At 36.7% G+C, this 14,266-nt stretch overlaps 1 protein-coding gene across 1 annotated transcript in view; it reads left to right on the top strand.

Moving 5' to 3' along the window:
* Positions 1-14,266, top strand: part of COL6A5 (collagen type VI alpha 5 chain) — a 103,029-nt gene that overhangs the window by 73,588 nt on the left and 15,175 nt on the right. The window contains exon 36 of the mRNA XM_069473255.1: positions 1,225-1,433. Within this exon, the coding sequence (XP_069329356.1) occupies positions 1,225-1,433 (209 nt within the window). The remainder of the gene's footprint in view (positions 1-1,224; positions 1,434-14,266) is intronic.

The following is a 14,266-nucleotide window of genomic DNA, read 5'->3' as shown; positions in this document are numbered from 1 at the left end:
TAGAGAATTCCCCAGAATTCATGCAAGTACATGTTCTTCTATTGTCAGATTTCATTTACTTGGTAGTTTAGCAGGGAAGTGTCTAGCAGCCAGCCCCTTCTGAAGGACATGTGTGAAGTGGTGTTTCCTAACCTTGAATAAACCATAAACTTATTTAAAGGAAAATCGATTTTTACAGGATTACAGACAACATATTATACTGTTATTTAAATATGTACAGACATAAATCTAACTGTAAATACCAAATGTTCATAGTTCTTAGGCAGCTATTAAACTAAAACAAGTTAGTACATCAAATGCGAACAAACTCAATGAAGACAAAAATTTTCAACTTTAGTGTAATGGATTATTCTTCTTAGTCAAATGGAATCTCTAAAAACCAAAAATATGTGGTACATATTGGTAAAATATGTAAAATATGGTACATGCTGCAGAGGTACCTTTTATGTTCAGCCTGCCTGCTCCTGTTGCATGATGACTTGATTCCTTACCTTGTATCTTTACCTGCACTACTGAAAAATTATCATTCACATAGTGTCATGATAGCATTTGGTTTTCACTTGATGTGAACATATTATTCATGTATTACGTCTGACTTTTTTTCCTTTGCTCATTAACTCCCAATAGTTAAAGTAGTATTACTGGGTACCAAACATCAGCATCAAACACAAATGCAAACACAGACATTGAAATTGCATAAAATTGCATAATCAAGAATACAGTTATATGGAATATGGTTTCTATCATCAGCTAAATAAAAACACAAAATTCTAAAATTATCACAGAGAACTCTTAAACTGCTAAGAATGTAAATGTAGATACCATTTCAAGAAGTGCTGATACCAATGGGATATGTCTTATATAGTCTTATTTTTCTCAGAGCAGTGCTTGATAAATTAAATGACTATTTTCTATATTTTCTATGGTAATTGGTATCAATCTGAGATATAATGAGGTTGTTCCAAATAACCTGTGAACTTCTTGTCATTATCTAAAACTGCACAAATCAGACTTTTTTATTTCAAAGCAGTACTTAATAGGCTCTAAGCAGCTGTGGGAAAAGGAAGGATAAATAGGATATTTTACTTATCAGATAAATGAATTATTTGATTGAAATGAATTTAGATTTTTATCACAACATAGTTTTTCTTTTAGGAAATAACTATGTTAAAATTCTGGGATTCTCTAATGTTATCTAGACTCACCTAAAACTTTCCTTTTTAGATTTACTACTGAGCTACTGGAGATTTCTTCAGGAGAGAATGGCTTCATTGATCAAGAATTAAGTGCTGGGAAAGGCTCATCTTTTATGTCAGATGACAGTGCAAGTGACCATTTGGTTTATCTTCCAAGCCAAATTTTTGAGCCACAGAAATTAGCAAATAATTTTGAAAAACATCAGGAATCTGTAGACATTGCAAGTCTCACTTCTGGTAAGGAAATGAAAAGTCATGATGGAAATTTTTAAATAGCCTGGATCCTCACTTTTTAACACTAATAGAGAATCAAATAAATTAAGGCTAATACCTAAGGCAACTATTTTTTTTTATTTCAGCTTATTATGGGGGTACAAAAGTTTAGGTTATTATATTGCCCATGCCCCCCACCCCCCCCAAGTCAGAGCTTCAAGAGTGTCCATTCCCCAGACAGTGTGCATTGCACTCATTATGTAGGTATACACCCATCCCCTGCCCCCACCCACATCTGCCCGACATCCAATTGGTGTTATTCCCAAATGTGCACTTAGGTGATGATCAGGGAAACCAATTTGCTGGTGAGTACATGTGGTGCTTATTTTTCCATTCTTGGGATACTTCACTTAGTAGAATGAGTTCCAACTCTTTCCAGGAAAATACAAGAGATGCTATATCACTGTTATTTCTTATAGCTGAGTAATACTCCATGGTATACATAAACCACATTTTACTAATCCACTCATATATTGATGGGCATTTGGGTTGTTTCCACATCTTTGCAATTGTGAATTGTGCTGCTATAAACATTCGAGTGCAGATGTCTGTTTTATAGAATGCCTTTTGTTCTTTTGGGTAGATGCCCAATAATGGGATTGCTGGATCAAATGGTAGGTCTACTTGTATCTGTTTAAGGTATCTCCATATTGCTTTCCACAGGGGTTGCACTAGTTTGCAGTCCCACCAGCAGGGTATGAGTGTTCCTGTCTCTCTGCATCCATGCCAACATGTATAGTTTTGGGACTTTTTGATAAAGGCCATTCTCACTGGAGTTAAGTGATATCTCATTGTGGTTTTGATTTGCATTTCCCTGATGATTAGAGAAGTTGAGCATTTTTTCATATGTTTGTTGGCCATTCTTCTATCTTCTTTTGAAAATTTTCTATTCATGTCCTTTGCCCGCTTTTTGATAGGGTTGTTTGATTTTTTTCTTGCTGATTTTCCTGAGTTCTAAATAGATTCTAGTTATCAGTCCTTTATTGGATGTGTAGTATGCGAAAATTTTTTCCCATTCTGTAGGTTGTCTGTTTGCTCTCGTGACTGTTTCTTTGGCTGTGCAGAAGCTTTTTAATTTAATCAGGTCCCATTTATTTATTTTTGTTGTTGCTGTGATTGCCTTTGGGGTCTTGTTCATAAATTCTTTGCCTAGGCCAATGTCTATAAGAGTCTTTCCCACATTTTCTTCTAGAATTCTAATAGTTTCACACCCAAGGTTTAAGTTTGTTATCCACCATGATTTGATTTTTGTGAGAGGTGAAAGGTGTGGGTCCTGTTTCAGTCTTCTACATGTGGCTATCCAGTTTTCCCAGCACCATTTATTGAATAAGGATTCTTTTCCCCAGAGTACGTTTTTGTCTGCTTTGTCAAAGATTAGATGGCTATATGAGGATGCTTTTATATCTGGATTTTCTGTTCTGTTCCACTGGTCTGTGTCCCTGCACTTGTGCCAATACTATGCAGTTTTAATAACCATAGCCTTGTAGTATAGTTTGAAGTCTGGTAAATTAATACCTCCCATTTTGTTCTTACTGCCTAAAATTGCTTTTGCTAAATGGGGTCTTCTCTGGTTCCATACAAAGTGTAAAATTATTTTTTCCATATCTGTGAAAAATGATGTTGGTAATTTAATAAGGATTGCATTGAATCTGTAGATCACTTTGGGTAGTATAGACATTTTAACAATGTTGATTCTTCCGATCCACGAGCATGGTATGGTTTTCCACCTGTTTATATGCTCTGCAATTTCCTTCCTCGGTGTTTCATAGTTCTGCCTGTGGAGTTCCTTTACCTTAAGGCAACTATTTTTTGCAAGTGCAAGATGGTGGATACAACTTCTGCTTTTATTGAAATTGAAGAAGTAAATTGGAACAGGCACCACTAGGGAGATCACTGATATGAGTTCTCAGAAATGTCCCTGATATTCTCACCAAACTTAAGATTTTTCTAGAATCCACAAATTAGAGGATTAGTATAATACAGAAGGAGGCAGTGTAGAGAATATCAGAGCAAAAGCAGAATTCAGTTTTAAAAGTTGGCCTGGCCAGTGCCCTCAGAATTTGTGATTGAAAAAAGATATGTTTTATTTTTGAGATACTCAAAAATGGTAGCACATAAACTCCCCCGGTGCCTATGCTATACATTTTAATGACAAAGCAATAACTTTTGCAAAGACTTAATAGTTTCAAACAAATCAGATACATAGGATTATGTCTGTATTTTCATTAAAAGTATGAAATTCCAAATAGACTATTCACCCATTCCACCTGTGCATCTAGAATCTTCTAAAATGCTTAATTGTCCAGAATGCCATTTTAAGCATCATGTCAAAAGTTATCATGTGTGTAGTTAGAATATGCAAGTATAAAAGAAAAGGGGGCCAACTATAATATTTGTCCTTAGATGCTTCCTTGGATATATTTTCTTTTTCTTGGGTTCAACACTCATGTTCCCATAACTATTTCTGAAATATAAATATTCAAACCTTATCTTTAAAGCAGCTAAGCTTACCTTTGTAGAAGATACAATTAAGAATTTAAAAAGCCAATCAATTCATTAGCTGAAAAATAGGCATTTTATCTTAAAGAAGAAGTGATGCAGTAAAATTAGATGTATGTAGTACCATGGCATTAAGGCATTCAAGTATGTATTTTCTTTAGTTAAAACACTTTTTTTAATTCTTATATAAGACATAGCTTAAAGAAGAAAATTAAAGATTTGTTCTTTTTAATGGATGTTGTTAATTTTGGGTGTTCATTTTAATGATATGGGAATTAAAACAGCTCTCAGGGCACAGGAATTTATTATGGTTTGGTTTAAAAAGAAAAAAAAGAACAGGTGTTTTGGCTGAGTGTTAGAATATCTAGTTGTCATTTGTGATAGCTTTGTTAGAGGTAAACATTCCAAAGTCCAGTCATTCAGAAGTGTGAAAGAAAGACAGATATGACTGGGTATTGGAAGGAAGGGAGGAAAGGGAGGAAGGAAACTCATCTTTGCACCCATTGTTATGACCACTGTTCAGTAGTAAAAGAAAGACTTTTCATTTGGTTTTCAGATATCTGAGAATCAAGATATTTGTAGTCAGTGTAAGGTCCAATTTGGCTGAAGAAATAACTGATCATAGTTCTAGCAGGACAAAAGTAAATTCCACCCCACCCAACCCCTCCCCACCCAGCCCCTTCTGCATGGGCGTTCGGTGGGTGATTGTGTCAGGCCGTGATAGCCTGGAAACAATGAGCACTGCAGACCTATGGATAATATATCTTTATATGCTCTAAAATAAATCCAAGTCTCAGATCTTAAGTGTTTTCTATGAACTTTGTGCTATTCCTTCCTCCCTCCCTCCCTTTTCTCTCTCTCTCTTTCTCTTTCTTTCCTTTTTAAATCATCTTTAGCAAGTTGCTAAAAAAAAAAAAAGTGGAGAACTTTCTGTAAAATGTGTCATCCATCTGGAGAGCAAATTGTGGTTCAGATATTTTATTCAGTCATTTGGAGATAAGCTCTGATAAGTTCCAGATGTATAGCACAAATAAAAGGTTGATAACTTTCATAAGCACCACCATATGCTGTGTTTGTTACTCATTTATAATGTACTCCTTACAGCTGATAGCTGATCTTTCTGCCCTTGAACTGAGAGTCTTGGAGAAAGTCAGGAATCTTAACCATTTAAGAAATTTATAGTTCCCAGAGTCTTGTGGGCTCGCAATGAGTTGTGATCACCCTCTTTAACAAGAAGCACAACCACTATCTCCATACCTAGGCTTTGTCTTCAGCTTCTTCCCACCTGCTCTGATTGGAATTGACTTCATTTTTAATTCCATCACCTCTCCTGGCCCTCTCTATTCCTTAGAGCAGCCCAAGGACAACTCATATCAGAATTTCCTGGAAGTCTATTATAAGCACAGAGTCTTAAGTCCTCCTCAGAACTACTGCTTTATATTTAGGGGTATGAATGGGGAGGGTAAAGCTACTAGCTCTATAACCACGATAGGTGATTTTTGTATGCTCTCAGGTTTGTGATCAGTTATCCCAGTGGTTCTCAAAATGTGATTCCGATACAAGCAGCATCAGCATCACCTGGTTCACTCGCTAGACATGCAGTAGCTTTCATCCCAGACCTACTGAATCAGAAATTCTACGAGTAGGGCTCAGTAATCTGAGTTTTAACAAGCAGTTCAGGTGATTCTGAGGTAGGTTGAAGTTCAAGAACCACTGTACTTCATGCTGTTTCGGTGTGCCAGATTTGGTCTGTGTTCTCAATGGAGCTAAAAGCAATTGGGTATCTAGTATCACAGAAAGGAAATGAGAATTCATGTTTCCAAAGAGTTCCAGGTGAACTGTGTTATAATTTTATTTTACTCGCCCAAGAACATCCATCCATCCATCCATCCAACATCTATCTAACAAACCATGGTTAAAATCTAAATATGTAGAGGTTATTTAGAGATACTAGCAGGCATTTTGGCTATGACATCTATCATTTAAAAAGCCTTTGCAACATGAAACCCCTCCTAATTACTTACCAATGCAATGTACTTTGGTCTTTGGAATTATGTGATGAAGAATGGGTATTTTAATTACATTGCAACTGTTGATTCAGTGTTGAGTCTGGCACTTTCATCAAACATGCTGTGTTAACCAATACTTAAGATACAGCTAGTCTACTTTCAGAATTAACGAAGGTCCAGATAATTTGTAATAAATGTTGAATACCAACCCAAACTCAGCCTAGAGCTTGCTCCTAGCTTTAAGCATCCCCAGGCCTTAGGATAACTTGAACTCATGTTCTTTTCAATGAATTCATTATGAAATGAGAAGCAACAATTCCCCCTTCAGACTAGGCTGGAGTTGTACCCAAGGAAATTTGCACAGGTTTTGTTTTCTTTTTTAATTTTTTTAAACTTTAATCTCATTCTGATCTACAAATCAGCTTTAAAAAAAGGCAATGTATCTTTTGATTTTGAATCAATCATAGGATAATAGAACTGGAAGTATATTCAGTAATATCACCTGATGCAAACTCACCTGAAAAGTGATCGTACTCTAACCCACCCCAGGGAACACAGTGCAATGTCTAGAGACATTTTTTATTGTCACAACTAGAAGGTGCTACTTGCATCTAGTGGATAGAGGTCACAGATGCTGCTAAACATGCTACGATGCACAGGACAGCCTCTCACAACAAAGAATTATCAAGTCAGACTGTCAATGGTCAGAGAAACCATGTTTTAGAAGAAACCTCATGTCCCCAAGTTTATGGAACAAACAGATTTACTATAGAGGCTCTTGATCTCTACACCCTGCCCACTGTTCCCCCAATACACTTCTAGGATTCTGCTAATATTTTATAAATTATAAAAGTACTATCATACCATATAAAATTCAAATACAAAGTCTCAAACAATTTAGCAAATTGAGCTATTTTTAGTGTGGGATATATTCTTAGGTTTTTCCAAAGGCATGTATGTTTACATAGTTTTATTTAATTACATATCCTGACTTTTACATAATATTATGCCATAATGTTTTCCATATTGCTGTAAGATTCATACTAATTTTTCTTTTCCTTTTTTTTTTTCCTTTTTACAGATTTAGGGGGTACAAGTACAGTTTTGTTACATGGATGTAGTACATAGTGGTGAAGTCTGGGCTTTTATTGTAACTGTCACCTAACTAGTGTACATTATATGCATTAAATATTTTTTTCATTACACTCCCCCTGTCCTCCCCTCCTACCCTCTTACCCTTCCAAGTCTCCAGGGTATATTATCCAATCGCTGTGCCCATGTGTACACATTATTTAGCTCTCACTTATAAGTGAGAACATGCAGTATTTGACTTTCTGTTTCTGAGTTACTTAAGATAGTGGCCTCCAATTCCATCCACGTTGCTGCAAAATACGTTTTCATTCTTATGGCTGGGTAGTGTCCCATGTGGGTGTGTACGTGTCTGTGTGTGTGTGTGTGTGTACACACACTATGTTTTCTTTTTCCAGTCACCCACTGATAGACACTTAGATCGATTCCATATCTTTGCTGCTGTGAATAGTGCTGTGATGAACATACGAATACAAGTATCTTTTTAATATGATGACTTATTTTCTTTTGGGTAGATACCTAGTACTGGGATTGCTGGATTGAATGGTAGTTCTGTTTTAGTTCTTTGAGAAATCTCCATACTGGTTTCCATAGAGGTTATACTAATTTACATCCCTACCAGTAGTATATAAGTGTTCCCTTTTCTTTTTTTTTTTTTTTTTTTTTTGAGACAGAGTCTCACTCTGTTGCCCAGGCTAGAGTGAGTGCCGTGGCGTTAGTCTAGCTCACAGCAACCTCAAACTCCTGAGCTCAAGCGATCCTCCTGTCTCAGCCTCCCGAGTAGCTAGGACTACAGGCATGCACCACCATGCCCGGCTAATTTTTTCTCTATATATTTTTAGCTGTCCATATAATTTCTTTCTATTTTTAGTAGAGATGGGGTCTCGCTCTTGCTCAGGCTGGTCTCAAACTCCTGAGCTCAAATGATCCGCCCACCTCGGCCTCCCAGAGTGCTAGGATTACAGGCGTGAGCCACCGCGCCCGGCCAAGTGTTCCCTTTTCTACACATCCTCACCATCTATTATTTTTTTACTTTTTTTTCTTTTTAGTTTAATTGAGTTCCATTTGTCCCTTTTTGTTTTTGCTGCATTTGCTTTTGAGGTTTTACTTATGAATTCTTTGCCTAAGCTGGTGTCCAGAAGAGTTTTTCCTAGGTTTCCTTCTAGAATTTTTATGGTTTGTTTCAAGTTTTACATTTAAGTCCTTAATCCATCTTGAGTTAATTTTTGTATGTGGTAAGAGATAGGGGTCCAGTTTCATTCTTCTGCACATGGATTCCAATTTTCCCAGCACCATTTATTGGAAAGGGTGTCCTTTCCCCAGTGTATGTTTTTATTGACTTTGTTGAAGATCAGCTGGTGATACATATGTGGCGTTATTCCTGGGTTCTCTATTTTTGTTCCATTGACCTATGTGTCTATTTTTATCCCAAGTACCATGCTGTTTGGGTTACTATAGGCTTATGGTATAATATGAAGTAAGATAATGTGATGCCTCCAGCTTTGTTCCTTTTGCTTAAGATTGCTTTTGCTACTCGGGCTCTTTTTTAGTTCTATATAAATTTTAGGATTTTGTTTTAATTCTGTGAAAAAAGACGTTGGTATTTTGATAGTAATTGCATTGAATCTGTAGATTGCTTTGAGCAGTACAGTCATTTTAACAATATTCGTTCCTCCGATCCATGAGAATTGGATGTTTTTTTCATCTGTGTCATCTACAATTTCTTTCATCAGTGTTTTGAGGTTTTGTTTTTTTTTATAGTTATTGCAGATGGGATTAACTTCTTGGTTTGGTTCTCAGCTTGGTTGTCATTGGTTTCTAGAAACGCTACTGATTTCTGTATCTTGATTTTGTATCCTGAAACTTTACTGAATTTATTTATCAAATCTAGGAGTTTTTTGGCAGAGTCTTTAGGGTTTTCTAAGGATATGATCACATCATCAGCAAACAGGGATAATTTGACTCCCTCTTTTCCAATTTGGATGCCTTTTATTTCTTTCTCTTATCTGATTGCTCTGGTAGCACTTTCAGTACTGTGTTGAATAGGAGTGGTGAAAGTGGGCATTCTTGCCTTGTTACAGATCCTGGGGTGCATGCTTTCAATTTTTGCCTGTTCAGTATGATGTTGGCTATGGGTTTGTCATATATGGCTTTTGTTATTTTGAGGTATGCTCCTTCTACCCCTAGTTTGTTGAGAGTTTTTATCATGAAAGGATGCTGAATTTTATCAAATGCTTTTTCTGAATCTATTGAGATGATCATACGGATTTTACTTTTAATTATTATGTGATGGATCATGTTTATTGATTTACATATGTTGAACCATCCTTACATCTCTGAAATAAAATCCACTTGATTATGATGTATCTTTTTGATATTCTGTTGGATTTGGTTTACTAGTATTTTCTTGAGGATTTTTGCATCTATGTTCGTTAGGGATATTTGTCTGAAGTTTTCTGTTTTTGTTGTGTCCTTTCTTGGCTTTGGTATCAGGGTGATACTGGCTTCATAGAATGAGTTAGGGAGGATTCCCTCCTCCTTGATCTCTTAGAACAGTTTCAGTAGGATTGGTACCAGTTCTTTGTATGTCTGGTAGAATTTGGCAGTGAATCCATCTGGTCCTGGGCTTTTTTGGGGTGTGGGGGGAATTTTGTGTTACTGTTTCAAACACATTACTTATTATTGATATGTTCAGGATTTCTGTTTCTTCTTGGTTTAATCTTGGGAGGTTGTATGTTTTCAGGAATTCACCCATTTTTTCTATGTTTTCTGGTTTGTAAGCATAGAGTTATTCACAATAGTCCCTGATGATCTTTTGTATTTCTGAGGTATCAGTTGTAATGTCTTCTTTTGCATTCCTCATTGTATTATTTGAATCCTCTCTTTCCTTTTCTTGGTTAGTTTAGATAGAAATCTTTCATTTTGTTTAATCATTTTAAAGACACAACTTTTTGTTTCCTTGATCCTTTGTATTATTTTTTGGTGTCTATTTTACTTAGTTCTGCTCTAATCTTTTTTATTTCTTTTATTCTGCTAGCTTTGGGTTTGGTTTGTTCTTATTTTTCTAGTTCCTTGAAGTGTGATATTAGGTTGGTAATTTTTGATCTTTTGATTTTTTGATGTAAGCATGTAACAGTATAAACTGCACTCTTAGCTCTGCTTTTCCTCTATCACAGAGTGGTAGTGGCCCTCATTGAGGGCTTACCATACCAAAGGACTCTGTTAAGCATTACCATAGATTTCCCTTGGTTATTTGGACATTCTTTCCTGTGACAAATGTGTATCTGGCTCCTGTTCTGTGTTAAGCCCTGAGCTAGACTTTTTGGGGGGTTAGAGAGAATTAAAAAAAAAAAAAAGACTCAGACATAGGTCCTGTCTTCAAGGAGCTTATAATCTGTCCAGTGTATTCTGTGTGTGCAAAGAAAAATGCCTAATACAAGGCAAAAATTATTCAGTTCAGTAAAAAAAAATATATAAATGGAATGCTTTGAGGGGGATTAATATTTTTTTTCCATGCAGGTCAATTCTCAAAGCATTGCATATACTGTCTCACTTGACTAATTAACAATGCACAAGGTATAATAGTAACCACAGAAGCTACTGCTTATTCAGTGCAACCATGGGCACTCAATATATAAACCACATAAGCACTTTGTATACATGATTTCATTTAACCTTTACAAAAATCTATTATTATTCTATTGTACGGATAAGGACACTGATGCAAAGGTTAAGAACCTCACACAAAGTCACATAGCTTGCAAGTGGCAGAGTCAGAATTCAAACCTGCGATCATCAGCACAAAAGCACTAACTTTTAACTATGTATATCATGTTGCCTGGTGATGGCCTTTTCTGCATTTGCAAATGAGGAGATATATTCAATTGCCGAATTTGCGACTAAGTTAAATCATGTCATCATTTGGGAAAGTTATTTTAAATAATTTTGATGGCACAATGCTATTTTTAAATTTCAATTTCAATTTAAAAAAACCCTCTTTTTATAAACTCATCCAAAAGCATGGAACACAGAATAACTCCATTAAAACCAAAGGGCCAGATCCAGGTGGTTTGGTTATAAATGACTCTCAAGGCATGCATCACTTTTTCTCAGTGTGCTGGTACCTTTCTGTAGACTATTGTTTCAGAGTGTGAAATGGTTCACAAAACTCACTCTTGTCATCTAAATGCCACCTAGAAAAGTCTAGGCCATAAAAATTAATTTTGAAACTTTGGGGGAAAGGATAAAACCTATTTTAAGACTTTCATGCCTACTTGTTCAGGTAAATGGGGGAAGAGGACCTCAAACAGCAAAACGAGAATTTTAGATGTGTCTATATTTCCCTTTGGCATAAAATCAATGATACCCCATCAGATAACACACACTTGTGCCTGCCTCCTTTGCTGCCCTAGCTCATGCCCTTAGAGCTTGACCAGTGACCTCACCAGACAGGCCTGGGCTGGCAGTGGTAAATGGAATTATTGCCAACTCCCCCAAAGTTAAGCATGCATGAACACAACAGAGTGACCCCCTCATTTCTGAGAGCATACTTACACTGTGTGCAAGTGCGTAAGTTATGCCAGCTGACTTTACATTTTTTAAATGAAAATCCTGGTTTACAGAATATGATAGGAAGGATTCCCAGATGCTTGAGACTTATCTGTTTGTTGCCTTCTAAAAATTTTATTTGTGGAGTGTTTAGGATATGCTAGGCAATGTGCAAACTCTAATTCTCTCAAAAACCTTATAAGGTTATAGTTTATTATTAACATTTTTTAGGTAATGAAATTGAGACATGAAGAAGACTCAGGGTCACAGAGTTAGAAAACGGCAGATGCAGGACTCAAACTCTAAAGGTTCTGCTCTCATACCCACTGCTCTGCAATGCCTAGAGAAGAAAAAATTACAAATTTTATTTAATTCATAAAATTGCTTACTTTTGGAAGAAAACATTCTCTAGCAGCTCTAAACAGAAGAAATAACAATGAACTGAGAACCACATTCTTCATAGCAGGTCCCAGGGCCTTTAGTGAACCGGTTGATGTGTGCCTTAATGTTTCTGTTCCACCTTCATATCTGATGACGAGTTCTTCTGAAGGAGTTAGGCAGCTAGACAAAGCTTGGTTCAATCCTGCCTCTACCACTAACAGGCTGTCATTTCTTAGCTAATTCACTTACCCTCTTCAAGCCTCAGTTTGCTTATCTGTAAGAAGGGAATGATAACAACTCCACCCTCATAGTGCCATAAGGAAGATTAAATGAGAGAAGACGTGTGTAGAGCTGAGCACAAGCCCCGAAGCAAACTGAATGCTTAATTAAATATCCAAAAAGTGGAAAAGCAAAAAGAAAGTATTGCCAACCTCATGGGAAGTCATTATAAAAATTGTCAACTTGAAAAATATCAGCTACAGTTCATCTGGACAGAGCCTTACACATAAAGTAGCCTCAATTGCACATGTGGTTTGCCTGTGGAAAACACATGGCTAATTTCGGCCCCTGGACAAATTTCAAGGCAGACCACTGGATAACTCATGCATAGCTTGAGATTTCCCACAAATACCATGAAAGGCAGCACAGCTGCCTCACAGCATACTTAATCCCAGTCCAAATGGCCCAGGTCCTTTACATTCTCCCTTCTCTCTAAGTTTCCTTCCCACCCCCGCTTCTCCCTAGAGTTATGGAGCACACTTGGCATTGTGGCTTAAAGCCTTGGCCAAAGTTAGGCTGATCCCTCGGGGGGCTTCCCTGGAAATCCAGCTGGACCCTTTATTCCTTCCAAGTCTTGTCCCTAATAAAGTGAGCCAGCTTTTCCTCCTCTGCCATTCGGAGGAAATTCTTCCACAGAGTTGAAGACGGGAATTTGGCTTGGTTGACATTTTTAAAAATAAACAACATTATTGTGAGCTATGGGTATATTTTGTCCACGCTTCTGCCAGGTTTTCTTGAAAGAAAATGTTTTTGAAGGCCCTGTCTTCCTAAGTAAGATGAATTTAGACTCGAAGTAGAATAATCACACCTTGTGTTTGACTAAATTTTAGAGTTTTCAAGACATAATCATCCACATTTAGCTTCTTTAATTCTCATGCTAATTCTGTAAGTAGGGAGGGAACTTATTTTTAGAAATGTCATAGATGAAATATACCTCTTTAGAAAATAGTTTTGCTGAATACTTTGGAAAATGGTTGAGATTTTCCCCACTAATAAAGAGAAAACTGTAAAAAACAGTAATAGTTCTGGTATTGTCAGGGTTGATTTTCTAGAGACGTTGTCCCAGCTTTTTGGCTCCTGGCTTGAAGGAATGACAAGTCCCGCAGGTGTGAGGGTGTGATGATAGACACTAGCATTTCCACATAAGCAGCTTTTTTACTGTAGGCTTGTTAACATAGAATAGCAAGTGAAAGTACATTTCCTGAGGGGAAATGGGTTTATCTCCATTGGTGGAGAAGACAGCTGGGATCTTACTATACTTTTATTTTTATGTTTACACCTTATGATATGTTAAATGGTGGGTGGAATATTTATTACTTTCCTGGGAAAAGGGTGGAGAGTTTTTAGAACTAAGGGCACTTTTCAATTTTATTTTTATAGGGTAACTTCCAGGGGTTTCCATGACAATTGTAAACTGCCACGGCACTGATGGGTGTGATTTTTATATTAATGTGTGTTAATGAGGAAAAGGCTACCTTTGGATAAGAGCTCTTAGGTTCTGTGCCTGCTCCTGGCCAGGAAAGATCCCTAACTGCAAGTTTCTGTCCTTGCGGGTTAGGTTCTAAATGTTTATTGGTCTCTTTTTTGCCCTCTTCCTTTTCTCCTGTGGTTAATGTTGCCCACCTATACCTGTCTCTAACAGTATGGGCATGCATGAAATAATATTCCACTAACATAATTCAACCCTTCCTCTTCTACCAGAACTTTTGTGATATATTTTTCCTTAATGTTTAACAAACTGTGTTGGTTGAGCTTTTTAAGGAGAAACTGAAACACTGTGGTTGGAAAATAGATATACTGGTAGCAGAGTAGGTAACAGTTAGTCAACCCCAAGATTGCAAACTCCAAAAAGGTAGAAATGTCCATTTAATTAATTTTCACAGTTCGGAACACACTAAGGCTGAGAACTCTAGTAGCGTTTTTCGTGGTATTTTACAGCTGAAGTACATTATATGGCACTCATAGCAGAGACATATGCTGCCGTCTGCACTT

Source organism: Eulemur rufifrons, chromosome 7 (assembly GCF_041146395.1).
Source record: "Eulemur rufifrons isolate Redbay chromosome 7, OSU_ERuf_1, whole genome shotgun sequence".
Taxonomy (NCBI): Eukaryota; Metazoa; Chordata; class Mammalia; order Primates; family Lemuridae; genus Eulemur; species Eulemur rufifrons.
This window is presented reverse-complemented; position numbering and strand designations above follow the sequence as displayed.